The sequence below is a fragment of the Haliotis rubra genome, unplaced genomic scaffold (assembly GCF_003918875.1).
Source record: "Haliotis rubra isolate DU_JTF1 unplaced genomic scaffold, ASM391887v1 Scf106, whole genome shotgun sequence".
NCBI classification, from domain to species: Eukaryota; Metazoa; Mollusca; class Gastropoda; order Lepetellida; family Haliotidae; genus Haliotis; species Haliotis rubra.
In genome coordinates, this window is record NW_025764959.1 from 1992898 (window position 1) to 2012639 (window position 19742).

General features: G+C 39.2%; 1 protein-coding gene across 1 annotated transcript in view; it reads right to left on the minus strand.

Annotated features, from left to right (window-relative positions):
- Nucleotides 1-1792: 1792 nt before the first annotated feature.
- The window catches only part of LOC124277656 (U2 snRNP-associated SURP motif-containing protein-like), a 37656-nt gene continuing 19706 nt past the window's right edge, over nucleotides 1793-19742 (minus strand). The window contains 14 exon segments of the mRNA XM_046713387.1: nucleotides 1793-3792; nucleotides 4949-5070; nucleotides 5450-5560; nucleotides 6087-6114; nucleotides 6116-6217; nucleotides 6949-7048; nucleotides 8632-8733; nucleotides 9681-9843; nucleotides 11072-11185; nucleotides 11813-11900; nucleotides 12372-12451; nucleotides 14955-15117; nucleotides 16817-16992; nucleotides 17520-17586. Of these exon segments, the coding sequence (XP_046569343.1) occupies nucleotides 3678-3792; nucleotides 4949-5070; nucleotides 5450-5560; nucleotides 6087-6114; nucleotides 6116-6217; nucleotides 6949-7048; nucleotides 8632-8733; nucleotides 9681-9843; nucleotides 11072-11185; nucleotides 11813-11900; nucleotides 12372-12451; nucleotides 14955-15117; nucleotides 16817-16992; nucleotides 17520-17586 (1531 nt within the window). The 3' untranslated portion in view covers nucleotides 1793-3677.

Sequence of the window (19742 nt, forward strand, 5' to 3'; positions counted from 1 at the left end):
TTAACCAAAAGGTCAAGGTGAATTGAATTTACTATCAGTTGTGAAGGTTCTGTTGTGGCAACCCATGGGAATACCATGCCACAGACTTAAACAAACCGGCCTAGGATAACCAGTCTTTGCTTCATCCACTTCATGCAAGGCAGAGTAACATGAAGTACCATGTTTTAACATCTCTTGGTATGATGTAGGTGTGGACTGACCCATTGCTCTGTAAAGGTGATGCTCAATCAACTATAACCTGGGGTGTGTGACTGAATGCCTGAGTTTAGTTTTACGCCGCTTTTAGCAATATTCCAGCAACATCATGGCAGGGGACACCTGAAATGGGTTTCACACATTGTACCCATGTGGGGATTCGAACCCGGGTCTTCGGCGTGACGAGCCAACGCTTTAACCACTAGGCCACCCCACCGCCCCTGGGGTGTGTGAAGAGCCAACGCTTGACACTAGGCCACCCCACCGCCCCTGGGGTGTGTGAAGATGACAGAGAGTAATGATATGTAAGCAAAGCAAACCTTTTGCAAATTTAAACAACCTATGTCTATAATATAAGTTGAGGAAAGTACCAGTAATTACTCAACTTGCTTAGGAAATAAGAGTTCGCTCTACCCCTATGTATAGTGTAATAAAGTACTCTTTTGCCTGAACTATTATAGTTAGAGAACAAGGGCACTTGGGTCCACAAAAGTGTACTTTATCACACTATACATAGGGGTAGAGCGAAATGTATATCTTTTCTAAGATGCCAAATGTAATACTTTCCGATGAAAACAAACAAACAGGGCTAATTGACGTGCTGTTCTACTGATGTGTCTGCCCCCTACGTTAAGCAACATGCTTTGAAGAAAACAAATGATAAACAGTTTACATTTGGGTAATATATCTTCCCTTTATCATGTTTAAAAAATCTGAGAAAATCGTAAACAATATGGGACAATATGTATGTTGTACTTCTAGTTCCAATATACGTTTATATCAGTACACCCAGATGAGCTGACTAGCCACACGACATGCCACGGACGCATTGTGGGACTGTGGACACAGGCTTAGTTTGCGAACATGGCTGTTTCGCTGTTAAACCTAACGTTTCCACCAGTAATGTTAGCCTAGTGACGTAACTGCAAATGAAGAACCGGGGTGCTACGGAGTTAGTTGTACAGTAGGAGACTGCACTAGGCAATGACAACTGACATGCATCATGACGTTGGTTACAAACGGTATGCTTGATTACAAGAGTGAGTGAGTGAGTGAGTGAGTTTGATTTTACGCCGCTTTTAGCAATATTCCAGCAATATCACGGAGGGGGACACCGGAAATGGGCTTCACACATTTTGCCCATGTGGTTGATTACAAGAGGCAAAGACGTATATACATGTGAATACGATCAATATGAATATGTGAATGTACGTCCTTGCAAGAGGGCAGACTAAAATGGCGTAGTTAAGTCACTAGTGTGACGTAATGCAAAAAGTAAATTTATCGCCTGATAAAGTACTGTCAGCGCCTCTGAATGTTGTTTTCATGTGTGCAGTTGTATGATTGTGTGTGAATGAGGTGTGTGTGTGTGTGTGTGTTTTTTTGTTTGTTTAGTCATGCATAACAAACACCCTGACACCTCACCTTTCTGCTCAATCAAACATAAGTGATATTAGGCCCTTCACTACCCTGGGGAAGGGTCCATTATTTGATTTTTGTAACAGGGTTTCAGCAAAAAAAATAAAATGTGTAAGCAGAGAATCTGAGAAAACGGTCAACAGTTCACAGTGCACACAAATTCAAAAAGGAGAAATAGTAACTTGTTCATGTTTATTTCATGATTGGCATCAATGGTAACATCATGTGACTTGCTTGATGGGAGAATAAATGTACATCACATTCAAATATTGTGCAGTTATAAACATTAATTCATCTTACTCTGATTCACCAGCTGGCCCTGCAAACACACAGCAATTGCTTCAACAATATCTATCCTTTAGAACATGAGTTAACAGTGCATATGTTTCATATTTTGCATTAACATCATTAAAAACGAGTTGACACAAAATGTACGTCACTATCAATGAATAAATTATGAAAAAGATTGATCATTGAGCACTGGAGGAGCTGCAAATTTCAAAGCTGATGGAAACATTATAAAGGTCAATACACCTCGTGATAAAACATTCTCGAAGATGATCACATTCCAATTTTCTGAGAAGTCATTGTTTGCAAATTTGTATATCATACCATTATTTGTTAAGGTCACTTTTTAATTTGAAGAAATATAATAATTTAATTTCCAAAATCTCACTGAACAGAAATATTCCTTGATTACACAATCAAATGTTTCATCATTTCAATCCACCTTTATATGATAACAACAGGACTTCAAATCTTGACTGATTCATCATAGTAGAAACTACAACTTTCTGCTGGAAATACAGAATCTTTTGTTAATAAAACTAAATAAGGAAAATATATAGCATTTTGTAAAAGACTTGTTCTAACATGCATGGTACATTCACAACTGACTGAAAAGTTTAACACAGTAGAATTGTCACATGACATGTTGAGCATTACCCTTAATGAAGGATATAGCTTAACCTTGAACATATCAAATTCCTCTTTGCAGATTTCCCTATGCAAATCAGGCTTCTCCAAAGCTTGTTCAGCATTGGAAACTATTAATTCCTCTGACAGTATGTGTTCTAACACTTCTGAAGTTTCAAACAATTCAAACAAGAAACAGTGCTTGATATGGTGTGATTTGTACGGAACAGGAGAAATCTTGAAAGGACTTACACAGGAACATTGGAGTTGTATATTTGGTATTTGCATTTTAAATGTGATGAGAAGTGATGAATGAATGGTAACAATGAATGGATAATAATAATACCTTATCTCACACAACCCAGCATCACTACAGTGAACTCTGAATGCATCACATGCTACCATTGATATGGATGACTTATAGAGAATGTAAAAATGACGACCTTGTACAGAGGTTTGACAATGAGTTGCAAGAATGCCAAACCTAAACAATTTTATCAACCATGGTCTTTTCAATTGATTCTTCTATTAACATCTGCAAAGAAATTGTACAATACAAATGCAATAACTGAGATTTCAATTCCCTAGTAGTATATTCAAGTATACATATCCCTTTATGAGTCAATTGTACAAATGAAATGATATGTGTAAAGGTGACTAGAATTACTGCAGAACAAACTTTAGAAATATCACCACATGACCCCTGAACAAGTGGCTCTGCATAATCCCTGCAGTTGATAAAGGTTAGGCTTTGATCGATGCAAAGCTTCATAAACCCCATGTTCAATGCATCAAACCTGAGCACAGTCGAATACTCAGTGGAAATGGATTCTTTCACAGGGGGAACACTTTTGTCCCCCTATGTGGTAGTCCAATATACTTCTATTAAGTTTGTCAAGCATTAGGTCTAATCTTTACAGCATTTAATATTCCTTGACTGGTTTGTGTGAATAGGCAGCTTATAAACAAATGCAGTAAATCAAAAGGAAACTCTTTGACTTGACACCATAGAGTTTTCAACAAATCATCATAGAACACCGACTTAAAACATGCAGAAGGTTGAAGAGATCACTGTAGTTGTTGGTGTAGCGTGTCACTGTACAATGTCTTTACAATATATACAAGTTATACTGAGCGAGGCACAGACATCAGTCTCGGTATTTGTTCTTCTTGTGTTTGTGCCGATGACGACTTGGACTTCTTGATGGGGACTTCCTGGGTGACCTTGACTTTGGTGAACGTGACCGTCGAGATCTCTTGGGGCTATTGGAGAAGACAGTGTGCATGTTGAAAACAATCAGTGAGTACAGGAATGGTACATGTAGTATATCGGAAGCATCAGTATAAATATGAAGTGAATGAGTGAGTCGGGCTTAATGCTACTAAAAAACATATTCAAGTTATGTCAAAGAGCGTCAACTTAATGTTGGAGGAAAGCTTGACGAGAAACAGGTCTCAGACATCTACCACAGACAACTACGTATCGGGTATGGTACTGACAAACCTAGAAACATAATCAACGTGAATCGGGACTGGAACCCACAAATAATAGGTTCCTGGCTTGTCTAAGGGAGGTAACTCTGCACAGTGATTTGAGGCACCTTGGAAGACTGGGACGTAAATGCTAGAAATAATGTAAGTAAGATTCAGAATTCCATTCCTATTTTGACTAATTCCTCACAAGAGGTTCATCTTGCATCTATGGCCTTCTGATTGGTGTTGTATAGGGCTGGGATGGGTAACCTGGATACTCGGGATGAGTGGGTAATGGGTTGGACCGGACTCAATACCCGGACCCGTTGTGATCATGTGACTAATAGATTAAACAATGTAAAACGTTATTTTTTCATGATTAAATGTTGTATTGTGTTTGAAGATTTAGACATAATTTTCAGTCACCTGTTTTGAATATAATAAATGGTTAAGATTTTGAAAAACTCGAAATTTTAGCCTTCCAGCTGAAGAATATATTGGCATTTCTTACAAATTTGATATCAGGAATTAACATAACGGGTATCAGGGTAGGGTAGGGTAATAGGGGGTGGGTTACCCAGGTAGAAAATTTGGACCCGTCTCTGCCCTAGTGTTGTAACCATTTCAACTTGCCACATTTAACACAAGGAGTCAAACTATCCCAGAAATCAAAGGAACATAAACACAAGGATTTATTTAAGCCTTTTTACAAATTGTATGTAGAGGGCAATTTGGGTTGTTCATACAAGTTGAGATATTCCATCATAGCATTCAACATTGTATATTCCAAGTTGGAAATGTTACCAATTTGCTGAACATCAGCACCTGAGAATGCCTTTCATCCCTACCTCAGTACTGAAGAAATGAGGACAAAGCAAAACAGACAACTTACAAGTGTAATGTACTGCCTTATATGCTTACGCTTACAGTATGACTGATGACTAACCTTTTCATCTTCTTTGATCGCTTTGGACTGTCATAGCCAAGACGTAGTGACGGTGAATATGGTGACCTTGACCTGTGTCTTTTCCTCTCACGTGACATTCTTCCCGGGGACTCACTGGTCTCCTGCAACAATCCCAAACCAATAACACCCAATTACACAACGTGACAAGTATAGAACATATTAGAGTGAGATTTTTAATAACACACCTATTTGGCAGGTGCATATTGCCTTTCCATTAATACAACACTGGTAACATTAACTATTCACTATTAATGGAATTATTCCTATCAGCATTTTGCGCAAAACCTAATGATTGAGAATGAAATTTGAATAAAAAGCCTATAAATCAATTTGGAAAAAGTGTTAAGAAAAGTGCCATAAGATTGTATAATTTGATACTATGGGTATTTCACCAACGAAATCAATGTTGTATGATGCAGACAGATCGAGGATAAATCTAGGACCAAAAGTATTGTTTCAATGTGACTGTCATTTACATACCTTCTGTAAGAGTTTCTTGCGATAGTGGGCTATCTGCTCTGCAAAGGTTAAGTTGGGTTTTCGCGATCTTCGTCCAGCTTCCAGCTCATCCTGATATTTCATCACCTTAACCTGCAACAACATGAAAACATGAAGCCCCCCCGATGACATTACCCCTTCCAGAGTAACAAGAGGGGTTAAACACAGATACTACAGTAAAAAAGAGGGACAACTATCTGTTATCTTTTGGTATTTCAATTATCTTCATTGTTCATTTATGATTGTTCAGGCTGGCTGACTTTGTTGACAAGTAATTGTATCCCAATTGCGTAGATCGATGCTCATGATTTTGATCACTGGATTGTCTGGTCCAGACTCAATTATTTACAGACCGCCTCCATATAGCTGGAATAATGCTGAGTAAACGACAAACCAACCAACCCAATCATTGTTCATTTACTATTTAGTTTTTTTGTCTGCACATAATGCACAAAATAAGTTGTCTCTAAAATACTGAATCCCCTAGAGGTGGACCCCCATAATACTCAGGTGTGCACTACACTCATATGGTAAGTTAAGTTATGCAATTAGCCACACAGTGAGTAGGCTGAAGGACTAAATCTGTAAATTGGACAGACAGTGAGAGTGACCTGCTTACCTCTATTTCTCTCAGCTTGGCTCTCCTCTTCAGACATCTCCTGCCTGTATGGGGTAGTTTGCTCCTGGCTATCATCATCACTGTCCTCACTTGATTCAGAGTCCTGCCCTCTGTCCTCAAACTCCATAGGACTGAAACAGTCAAGTTCTGACATTACCTCATTTCTTCAATAACAACTCCTCAGCCTCCAGTTCTATCATTTTGGGAAGGCTTTACTTGTCAGGAACACATTCAAAATGATATTTGCTTTCAACTTGTGTATCAGTGAGTGAGTGAGTTTAGTTTTACACTGCTTTTATATTATAATCCATCAACATAACAGCAAGGGACACCAGAAATGGGCTTCACACATTGTGCCCATGTGGGGAATGGAACCCAGGTCTATGGTGTGACAAGCAAACGTCTTCACGACTAGGCTACCCCACCGCCCCTTATGTATCAAAGTTCATCAAACACAACAAATCAGGGCCAGGCATGCCAGTGGTTGACAGAATGATCATTGTCACTTCATCAGGATAGATAACACAGTCAAACTCAAACATTTAGTTGACTCAGCACCCATGACGATCCGGGCTAGAACTGATCTTCAGCAACTCATGCTTGTCGTAAGTGGCAACTAACAGGATCAGGTGGTCAGGCTCGCTGACTTGGTTAACACATGACATCGTATCCCAATTGCATAGATCAATGTTCATGCTGTTGTTCACTGGATTGTCTGGTCCAGACTCGATTATTTACAACCGCTGGAAAATTACTGAGTGCAGTGTCAACCAAGAAACAAAGTTGACTAAGTTTCAACTGACAATGTTTTATCATGAAGAGACTTTACAAATATCCTGTGAGGTCAGCAGGTCCCACTTACGCTCCATCAATGTCTTCCCCCACCATCTGGTCCTGTCCTCCCCCATCTTCCTCCTCCCCACTCTGCTGGTCCAGCAGGTCCCACTTGGAGGTTGACATGGCTGGAATGCAGTGTTTGAAATATAATACACAGCAAGGTGCCATCAGAGCAATAGACATTTAAAGCCGGAAGCCCTGACTACACTTTTCCAGCCTTCATGTGAAAGCTTGAAGTTTACTGTGGCAAATAATTCCACATGTCAATTTACTGCAGGCTGCAAGATCCATACCAATTTGAAACTGAGACCCAAACACATCATCTACCCGCCACAGTCCTGCCACGGTCATTTGATGCCCTGCCCTTCTTTTTGATCAAATAATTGATATTAACACTCAGTGGTTTTTAGTTTCTGTTTCATGTTGAAGTTAAGTGAAATATTCATATGGATGAATAATTTAACATAATACTTGAAAATCTGTCATTGCATGGCTATTCTGAAACTATGTCATGTCACTTTTTGGATCCTGGGGACACAATAACGGATCTATATGGAGGCACTTATTTCTAACACCGATGAAAAGTACCAAGTTGCCATAAGGTTATCGCCCAATCCTAGTATATAAAGGTTATTACACCACTGTGTTTGGGGATGGTCAGGGGAATAAACATTGTATTTAGCCCTCGAAAGCAAAATAGTGAATCAGATACAGCGATTTTAAATTCTATCTTCAAAATAAGAATCTGTCAACAGTCACAAATTAGTATCTGAACATACAAGTTTTACTAGAATATATTACATCAGAAATGACAGTTACAACTGGCAATAATGTTCCAACTGAAACTTGTCATTAAGACAATGATGCAACTACCATATTAAAAATAAAGGGACAATTTTCCAGCCTTGTCAATGATCTATTTTCATGGCCAAACTGCCATTTAATAAAGGGAAGCTACTCCAATCAATGAAAAGTCAGGTTTGTTATATTATGTGTGGCATGTCATAAAGTTTTGCACAGAATACTGAAATGCATGACCCACACAGCTACAACATGAAACAGAGCAAAGTTTCAGACAAACTTCAGCCAGCTGTTTATGATTTAGGGAAAGACCCCAACAGTGAAAGAGTGAGTTTAGTTTTACGCCGTTTTTAGCAATATTCCAACAATATCACAACAGGGGACACCATAAATGGGCTTCACACACTGTACCCACGTGGGGAATTGAACCTGGGTCTTCGGCGTTACGAGCGAACACTTTAAACACTAGGCTATCCCCGGCCCCGAAAGACCTCAAGAAGTAGAGGCAAACAAACACAGGTATGGGATCTTATACTAGTACCTTGACAATCCTTGCCAAATTTCTTTGCAGTTAATACCTCCAAAGTCGGCAACACCTACGAATGACCTAGTCTGCATATCTTTAGACACCAATTTTCAGTATCGTAGAGTATTATTTTCACAATCATAACAACTATCCTACTAACTTGTACAGCTCCGTGGTTGTAATTTCTGACTTGTTAGACCTGGGCTTTGCCAGATTGGTATTGATAGCAATACCTTCATGATCACTTATGTTTAATCTTATTAATGCATGAATGATCCAATCAGATACCATTTTCATCCTGCTGACAAACCTACCCATGATATGATAATGCATGTTACGTACATGAAATATCCCTACACTAGAACTCAATATCACTCTTACCTTGTGCTTCCAGCTCTGTCTCATCAACCTCCTCCCACTTGGAGCGGGCAAAGCGGGCCGTTGAAGACGTCTCTTGCTTGGCTGGCTTTTCAGGCTTGTCCACTGAAAATGTAAATGTATCTCAGAGTTTCCACTACACTCACATGTTACACAGTCTGCTATGGAATTGTTATTTTGGTAATGTACATGCATAACAGAATAATAGTGGTCCCAATGTCAGCCATATTGAATTATAGTGGGTGAGTTTAGTTTTATGCTGCTTTTAGCAATATTCCTGGAATATCACGGCGGGGGGACACCATAAATGGGCTAACCACATTGTTCCCATGTGGGGAATCGAACCCGGCTCTTCGGCATGACGAGCAAAAAAGCTTTAACCGTTAGGCTACCCCACCGCACCACATTGAATTATAAGAACTTAAACATCATAATTAGGAATAAATGATCTATTCCACACTCCTTCAGTCTGGATTCAAACAATCTGAAAACCTCTCAAATACAGCATGGTTATTTGGCCTATTCAAAGCTAGCTGTCCAGTTATCCTTGACTGTCGTCTACTTTACATGCATATCATGTTTAATCCATACCAGTGGATATTTCTTACTGAATATTTGATGATTTCTGTCCGAGTGTTGAAGCAGTAATTCAGACCAATACTGGCCTTAACTTGTCATCACTGATGTTTATTTCTACTGTGGGACTATAGACCACATCAAATTGAAGAAATTCCTGCAGACAAGCATCTCATCAGCACAAAACTGAACTTCACATTTACTTAAAAGATGGGTACTTGTATGTGATGCTTGCCTTGGATTGTCTTCAATGTAATGTATGCCCCGAAGGGTCAAAATATTCATACAAACAAAGATAACTATCATATGTATATATACAGCTATATGGGGGTTAAAAATCAGAGGTGTTGCGATACTTTGTTCCCATCATGTGTATATGTTCATATGGTTTCTTTAAGCCATGTCTTTCTGTGTGACTTAGGTTTTTCACATTCAGACGCAAGTCTTTTTGGATTTCAATGTGTGGACAAACATACATGGCATGCCATCTAAGTCGTCTGATAGTGGTGCCCCATCCAAATCCTCAATGACTTTGCGTTCAATGTACTCGATATCTTTCAGTGGCAAACCGTCCAGATCGTCAATGGGAGCTCCATCCAGGTAGTCCACAATCGGCTTCTCTATCTTCTCCTCAACCTCCTGTAACAGATTCAGGGAAGTAGTTGAACACATGCAACATCACCGTATGGGATGCAAACAATGGTAATAACGACAACACCTCGATAATCATTCTTAACTACCTGCCCCCTTGTTCTACAAAGTGAGATATGTGCTCCAACTTCCGCAAGACCATCAAACAATATGGAGTGAGTTGCCACGTTTTGGGAATATTCCAGCAATATCAAGGCAGGGGACACCAGAAATGGGCTTCACACATTGTACCCATGTGGGGAATTGAAACCAGGTCTATGCGTGACGAGAGAGGGCTTTAACCACTGGGCTACCCCACCATCAAACAATGTGGAAGTTATGATAACTAAAGCATTAACAAGGCTTTGTGGATCATTCTCCTGAACCCAATAGCAACACTTGAAACCTGACCCATATGTTTCATTTTAGACGTGATTCCATTACATCGATCTCTGTCATATCAGTGACTCTGGACACCATTATTTTTTGGGACTGGATGGTTAATGTGCAGGATGACATATTTTGTATCGGAATCAAAGCTTTGTTGGCAAATATGTCCAGGGAAGTTATCATAGGTGAATGTGGTGGTGGTGGAATTGGGTTTAACGTCGTGCTTGAGAATATTTCGCTCATATGACGACGTGCATGCGTGTGTATGTGTATGTGCGGTTGCTTGTACTAGCCCAGACTGAAGCTGGTTTTATAGTGCTAGCCCACTGAGATACCATGCCGCAGTGAAGCATGAATACCCCACTCAGACACATTATACTGACTCTGAGCCGACCAGTCCTTGTTGTACCCATTAATGCTGAGCGCCAGGCAGGGACCAACAAGTACCATATTTCAACGTCTTTTGGTATGACGCGGTCGGGGATCGAACCCGCGACCTTCCGCACACCGGTCGGACGCTCTAACCACTACACCAAGGAAGCGGTCTCATAGGTGAATGTAATAGCATGTAGATCTGATGTTTGTTGTTTAAGGCTGCACTTGGAAATATTTGTCTATTTGAATGCCGGTCATTAAATGTAAGTCTGGACCATGTCATGTGACATGAGCTCTGATCTACCAAATTAGGATACAATGAAATGCATCAGCCAAGTCAGAGACCCTGACTGCTCGATCCCATTAGTAGCCTCTTATCTCAAGCATGGGTTGCTGAAGACCAATTCTAACTGCCAAACTCATGGTTTGGCAGACTGGTAAACAAATGAAACAATACAGTCTCTCTACTAACCGGTTCTTCTTTGGGTGTAATGAGACCAAGGAAGACGTTCTGCAGATTGATGAGATAGTCGTTTGGATAGACGGCCCAGTCTTCCCAAGTGCGGAAACATGACATGACTTTTTGCTGGAATCAAACATAAAGAGGATTACACAGTTTCAAACATGAAAATAAGTACAATCCACATCAGAGTGGTTTAATCTACGGGTAACCTAGTAGTTTTCATTGAAAACACAGCATGGCTGTAGTTCAGAGTATTTGTTTCATCAACACTTTACTTTCAGGGTACAATGGCTCACAATCACAGTGGCGAGAATTGTTTGCTCAAACTTTACCCCTAATCAAGCTATGCAACTGGGATATGATGACATGCAACATCCAAGTCAGCAAGCCTGACCACATCACCTCATTTTGACATCTTATACAACAAGCATTGATGGCTGCAGACCAGTTCTGAATCTTCACTGTGAGTGAGTGAGTGACTTCGGTTTTACGCCGCTTTTAGCAATGTTCCAGCAATATCACGGCAGGGGACACCAGAAATGAGCTTCACACATTGTACCCATGTGGGGAATCGAATCCAGGTGTTCGGAGTGACGAGCGGACGCTTTAACCACTAGGCTACCCCACGGCCCCGAATCTTCACCTTGACCAATAATATAGCTAACAGAGAATGACTGAATGTTAAAGGTTAAATGTTAAAGTTTTTTACATGTCACAAGTAATACACACACAAAAAACAAAACAACGTACCTTGAACTGTTCTGCTTTTAATCTGCCATCAATGTTTTCATAGGCTTCATGTACATCTTTGAATATTTCTTCAAGCTTGACTTGAAAACTGCAAGGAGTGGCAGAAGCATGAGCGTGAACCATATCCAGTGGCTTTCTAACACGTTTAACTGCAGCTTACACAGAAGGGTCAACCATTGTTTCCAACAATATGAAAGAAAATCCTTTCAATAGAACTTTAACAATACCGTTGGGAAGTAAGTGGCCAATGCTAAATCATTACAAAGAGCAAAGCATTAATACAAACAAGCTCTTTAATTATTTCAGATCCACACTGATTTACTTATAAAGTAGATTGCAGTGATAGGCAACTAGTTTTTTGAATGACCTTGACCCAGAAGTAATCAAATGGAGATCCAAACATTTAGATCATGTTTGGTCAAATTCCAATTATGAAGGCCTTTGCCTGCATGGTTTAACATATCATTTGCCATGAAATATCTGATTCCACAAACAAACGTCAAAATCCTGGCAGGTAAGGGAAGCAACTCTGCCAGGACCTGTTGATGTGTGTACTTACTACTTTCTGAAGTAGGAGGCATTAGCCACTTTAGCACTGGAATTATACAGGATGTCCGACACAAGGAATAGACGTGCAATCTGAAACGTTGAGAGATAAAGATACGCTGTGTTTTTGATGAAAGATATATTTTTCTGTGATGATTTAAGATGAAACAATGAGATGTGACATTGTGTTGTTAAATGTGATGTGCATATTTCTTCTTTAGCTAGTTCACAGTAAGTTGAAAGGCAGCTAAATAGTCAAGGCAACACAAACGTGTAAGGAGACTATATTTATAACACAAAGTACCAATACCAGGAAAACCGGTCTCAATGCTTAATTTGGGAGGAAGTGAAATACGTATATTAAAGAATCATAATCATGGTATATGACATGATTTTGTGATCATAGGATGCTGCTACGTCTACGGGATGTAACTCAGTAAACAGACTTGCAGCAGCTAAAGTACTTTCGGCAATAGAAAAAAACATTTTTTTTTCACATTTATATCTACAATTTATATGGTTAATATGTGAAAGTATGAAATAACTGTTAAACTAAGTTCAGCCAAACTACAGTCTCAGTGGTAAGGAGATAGGAAACGTAAATAAAAGACTTTACTGAAGAGAGCTTAGCGCAGAAATGAGCAATGTCCAAAGCGACTTATTTGGAGCAGACTATGGCTTTATGCAAATTAGTGTGCGATGATATTGTATTACAAAGGACACTTTTTAAGGGTGTAGCTACCATGGAGTCTTACTATCACTATAAAACAAACAGGTAGGAGGGGTCATCTCAAAAGGAAAACCAGGATGGGTGTTGCAGATGGTAGTTGGGGTCGGATTGGGGATAGACATATCAGCTAATATAATCCTTCAGGAGAATTAAACTGGGGAGGTAAACGACATGTCATAACAATTACAAAAAATATCCAGTCCTGTTGATCTTCATGCAACTTATATATTTGGAGACATTTAATTCGATGGCTGATTTAAAGGTCACATGCAACGTAAAACACAACTTTGCAGATTCTGATACCTTTCGGTATGGACTTACCAAAACAAATCGTCAAAAATGCAAATTCAACTTATAAAGTTGAAAAATAACGTGATGAAAAAAAACGTGCGAAATCAGAGTTCAAACGTTTCACTAATTTTCCCTCGACTTTTCTGGGAAAAACGGGTTTCAACAGCTGGGCTGCGCTCATAGCACGTGCGCAGTGAAATAGGTTCGCGCAGCTTGGAAGCGGGTTGTCCGGTGAATACTCGGTGAAGGCTTTGGTGTGAGCTATTTTTCTAATGTTTTGTTGATATCTCACAGGCGCGAGCTTTTTATATGTTATGACAGTAAATTAACTGTTTATATAATTTCACCACACGTTCTTCTTACCGAGTCACTTTCTCAGTTCGATACTTAAAAGCAATGTCATTATTCAGCGTCCACAGAATTTCTAACTGTGATATAGATATGTCATTGTCACAGACAAAACTCAATATCTTGTTTTATTGACACCTGTGTGTCTGCCTGCCTGTCTGCTAATGACAATATTCAGTACACAGCTGCTATCACTGACCACATGCAATTTGAACTTAACACCAATCAGGCTATACACCATAAACAAAATGCATTGATTTATGGCCCGAGTTCGGTCTCTGTCACATTATGTAATTACACAGACAGGCAGGTGTGATAGTGGAACACAAGACATGTTATGATGTCTGTTGATTGCAAAATGTTTTACACAAAAAATGAGCATGTATTTACAAAACCCAACATCTCTACATATACACACACAATAAGCCGTGAGGGCATACGCAAATGAACCAGCCGTTACACTTGAGTGCTCACCCACCCGCTCTGACTAGGTTCGGTATCCCGTCTGCTTCGTTTCTTGGGAAGTAAACCGAAGTACACAATATTGCACTTTTGATTTGCGATTGTACGCTTATAATTTTGTTTATATGTTTTTTCATAACCAGCAATGTATATAATATGTCATGAATAAGTGATAATTGTGTTTTAATTATGTTTGATTTTTTGGTTGCATGTGACCTTTAAGCTTTTCTATGGATATCATACTCTTTTACATATCTGAACATAAACTTTATGAAAGAAAGACACGTAAGATGTTAATCAATAGATGAGACATTTTCAACACACATTAAAAAGCATAAAATATCTTTGAGATGACCCCTTGTGCCTGCAGGCAGCACATGCATTTCCTGAGTCAGCAGTCCATCGTCATACCTGGCTGACCTAATTGCCATCTATAGTCTGATTTATTGTTTCCAGCAGCTATTTATACATTTTCTAAGTTTTGCCCGAGTAAACATGCTTTTCTGGATATCCTATCATGAATCCCACTTAAAGCCCAGATAGGCCGATGTGGGTTTTTCAACATATGCTATTTGCAATTGTGTACATGTTACACGTATACAGAGTGACAGCCTAAAAACAGTTGTCTTTTTTATTTCCAACAGTACTTTTAATATGACTGTGCCCCCTGTGGCCCACAGTTAGTATTGATACATGTACGGCACATATGCAAAGATAATCTGCGAGTCATCGGAGTTTGAGAGGCACTGGTCTGAGGTTACAAACTTTTTTGGGGAGTGGAGTCTGGAGGATGGACAGAGACTCGGCGATACACTCCACTACTTCCTCTGCCGACTCTGCATGATCAAGACACCACACCATGGCATCTGCGATTTTCTGTCGCTCCGGACTCAACTCTCGCAGCATGTCCTCCAACCTGTCTCGCTGACTGGAACATTAAAACACCATCACTGTTACAACATCTCCAACATCGCTGCAACTAGATGTTCTGTGACCAATGATTATGTCTTATCAGTACATATACGATGCAATGCTGAGTTTGTCAAAACCTTACAAGTTCCAGCTGGACTGCATTCTTTCACATATATGTACTACTACAACTATTTTGTTATTCTACTCAATACACAGTTCATATTATGAGAATTAGTTTTGTGTGTCATGGAAAGACTAAAAAATATTTCCTATCAAAGTGGATTAATATAGACTGTTTTTAATTCTTTTGTTCATGTATGCATGTATGTATATATATTAGTAGTATGGTATAATATACAATAAAAATTAAAACAAGAAGTGTGGATTCATCCAACAAATCAATACCACAGTGTAGTATTTCCTCAGGAATTACTTTTATCCAAACTAATTGTTCTGTAGTTTCGATATGAAGATGTTTTATTAATCCAAAAACAGTTCAGCAGGATAAGAATCAAGAGAAATCTCGAAACATGGCTACATGTAACAGTTGCGTGATTCTAGTGGCTGTCAGTGAAAATATTGCCAACTCATACCTATCAGTGAGCTACATGTAACAGTTGTGTGATTCTACTGGTTGTCAGTGAAAATATGGCCAACACATACCTATCAGTGAGCTACATGTAACAGTTGTGTGATTCTACTGGTTGTCAGTGAAAATATGGCCAACACATACCTATCAGTGAGCTACATGTAACAGTTGTGTGATTCTACTGGCTGTCAGTGAAAATATGGCCAACACATACCTATCAGTGAGCTACATGTAACAGTTGTGTGATTCTAGTGGTTGTCAGGGAAAATATGGCCAACACATACCTATCAGTGAGCTACATGTAACAGTTGTGTGATTCTACTGGTTGTCAGTGAAAATATGGCCAACACATACCTATCAGTGAGCTACATGTAACAGTTGTGTGATTCTACTGGCTGTCAGTGAAAATATGGCCAACACATACCTATCAGTGAGCTACATGCAACAGTTGTGTGATTCTACTGGTTGTCAGTGAAAATATTGCCAACTCATACCTATCAGTGAGCTACATGTAACAGTTGTGTGATTCTACTGGTTGTCAGTGAAAATATGGCCAACACATACCTATCAGTGAGCTACATGTAACAGTTGTGTGATTCTACTGGTTGTCAGTGAAAATATGGCCAACACATACCTATCAGTGAGCTACATGTAACAGTTGTGTGATTCTACTGGCTGTCAGTGAAAATATGGCCAACACATACCTATCAGTGAGCTACATGTAACAGTTGTGTGATTCTAGTGGTTGTCAGGGAAAATATGGACAACACATACCTATCAGTGAGCTACACATGTAACAGTTGTGTGATTCTACTGGTTGTCAGTGAAAATATGGCCAACACATACCTATCAGTGAGCTACATGTAACAGTTGTGTGATTCTACTGGTTGTCAGTGAAAATATGGCCAACACAAACCTATCAGTGAGCTACATGTAACAGTTGTGTGATTCTAGTGGTTGTCAGGGAAAATATGGACAACACATACCTATCAGTGAGCTACATGTAACAGTTGTGTGATTCTACTGGTTGTCAGTGAAAATATGGCCAACACAAACCTATCAGTGAGCTACATGTAACAGTTGTGTGATTCTACTGGTTGTCAGTGAAAATATGGACAACACATACCTATCAGTGAGCTGCCCCTTCTTAATGCTTGGGTCAATATCAAGGCTATAGGCAGACTTGCTCACTAGCTCTTCTGGCATTCCCTGGGTGTACGGGTTCAAAGGTGGAGGTCGCCACAAAGACCCACCCTTGAACATACGGAACTCTTCTGTTCGCCATGTGTACGGCGAATCTCCCTGAAGACAATAACAGTAATGAATATGATGCAAAATTTGGTTTAAGTTTCATTGTTACTTTGTTGGAATCCACACTGAGTACTGTTCAAGCTATGAAAGTAGCCTGTTAATAATTGAATCTGGACCAAACAAAAATATGATAGTGACACAAATATCCCCTGCATTATGATGACATTCAGTCAACAATGTCATCTAACCTGATCACCCGATCAATAAATAACATTTTCATTTGACTTGCTCTGGACACAGGAAAGATGTAATGATGGTTCCCGCTTTGCACATGCACAGTTACAATTATTGCAGAGAACAGAGTTTCCCACCACTATCAATTAGGTTGGCAGCTAAGGGGACATCTGTTGAAAATCTAAATTTTCATAGTGTGATTGCCAAAACATGAATTAAGGCAATTATGTAATTTAGTAAGGTATTCGCTTTAATTATGGGCTTCACACACAGTACCCCTGTGGAGAATTAAACCCAGGCATTTGGTCAAACTTTGAATATCATCAAATAACAGAAAGCTGTACCTGAAGAATTGAGAAAAGCTTCCATCGGTAGTATGTGTGTGCTGGTGTTTGGTTGTCGAACAGAAACCTGCAGTGGTACACAAACTGTTTTACTTTGTGACAACAGATAGGGAAAACATTCATATCATACAAGTGAATAAATGACAATTGGGTTAAAAGCCACTTTAAACAGTATTCTAGTTTTATAATGGCATGTATAGTGGGAAGAAACCCTCACGTGAAAAAGACGTTTACTATGACAGTGTTGTTCAAAATTTAAACTCTTGTAGATAAACATCATTACTTTACCTGTGTGCAATTCCTTACCAAACTGAGATAAAGAACTGCTTTAAATAGTTAAAACAAGGATTGTATTTCATGACCTATGCATAACTGCCATGAGTGAACATAGAGAATATCAATCATGATTCTTCCATGGTTTACATGTACTGAGTTACCACACAAGACAGGGAAGTCTATCTTCTATGGGATCTAGTTAATATAAAAACACAGAAATTAGCTTAATCACAATCTACACGCAAATAACATTTTCTACAGAAAAATATATGAAAACTTAGTGCCACAGATGAAATCTGTGTGGATAATAGGAGCACATATTATCATACTGTACTGTAGGCAAGACTTTGATAACATGTCATATGCAGTTGTTTCTTTGGCTTACAGAATATCATGGTTAACTTCCACCATAACTTGTGGATAAGCATTTAAAATAGTCCTATCATTTTGTTCTGCACATGGTCTTGCTGGTAACAATACGGCCACAGTGTATCATTAGTTTTTCACCCCTCACTGCTAAATACACTGCATCATATCACTTAATTGTTCGCCAGGGAGGTCAGGAAAATGTGGTTTATTGTTGCATTGAGTGATTGAGTTTAGTTTTACGCCACTTTTAGCAATATTCCAGCAATATCATGGGGGTACACCAGAAATGGGCTTCACACATTGTACCCATGTGGGGAATCGAACCTAGGTCTTCAGCATGACGAGCGAACGCTTTAACCACTTGGCTACCCTGCTGCCCCTATTGTTGCATTGAAGATTAGTGACCTTATATACTGATGTGTATGCTTATGGGGAATGGCAGCATGTAGTAGTCCAGACTAATGCCAGCCTATCTCTATTTGGTGAAAGGAATCCAATACATAGTCCCCCAAACACTTTATATAGAACAAACTTTATGGATAACAACCACTTTTATTTGTGAGTGCAGCTTTTCGATATAGATCCTAGTACCGTTGTCAAGCAGCTGGACACCAGTACAAGAATATCATATGCATCGAAACGTCGGACTCACGAAATAAAAGAAGTTGTTATCCATAAAGTTTGTTCTATATTGTACTTCCCAAGTTCAAAAATGCCACTCAAAGAAGTCACCAAAAAATTATGCTTCAGAGAGTTACATTCAGTAACATGTTGCTTCTTACTTTATAAAAATACATTAGAGATGAAAATCTAATAATCTATTTATTGTTGCCTAACAATTTTTTATGCTTTCTAGAAAGAGACATTCAGCAAAGGGTTGTTCTTAAAGATGTTACTTGAAGATTTCATTCTTGAATAGACATGGAACTTTTGTTTTTGCTTCAATTCATTGAAACAATGTGTATTCTCCATTATGCCGAAATCACTATAATCGCAGACTGTATGGTAAGACACAATCACCTCAACTACACTGTAGTTATATTATTGCCTACATCAACCACTGACTGCTAAGAAGGCCCTCTGATCTCAGAGTGAGTGACCTGGGCTGTGTAAACAATACTGGTGTCAGCTTGCTGTGGGAGGACAGTCTGAGGTGACCAAGGTCTAGGTGTTACCATTTTGGTGAAACCATTGACAGAGTGTATTGTGCCGACAACCTCAACATCATCAGCGCAGTTAAACATGATAAGAACCCACAATCATACGGTTTTGGCATGTCCAAGGGAGCAACTCTGCACAGTGAATTGTGGCGCTTTAAAATTCTGGGCTACCCAAGCCTCTGATCTTACACAGAACAAATTATGCATTCACTTAGCGACCAAACATTGAAGAGCGATATATTATGTTTGAAATAATAATTTGGTTTGGTTTGAAACATATTACAATTATATCTATGCTGCAATGAAGATTTTCTTGGCAGTTCATACACTGTGTAATCAGCATGTTGCAATTTCCCAAGTAATTTCTATAAGGTACATTACTACCCTTGCAAGACTGCTGCCCCCACTGTATGCCAGG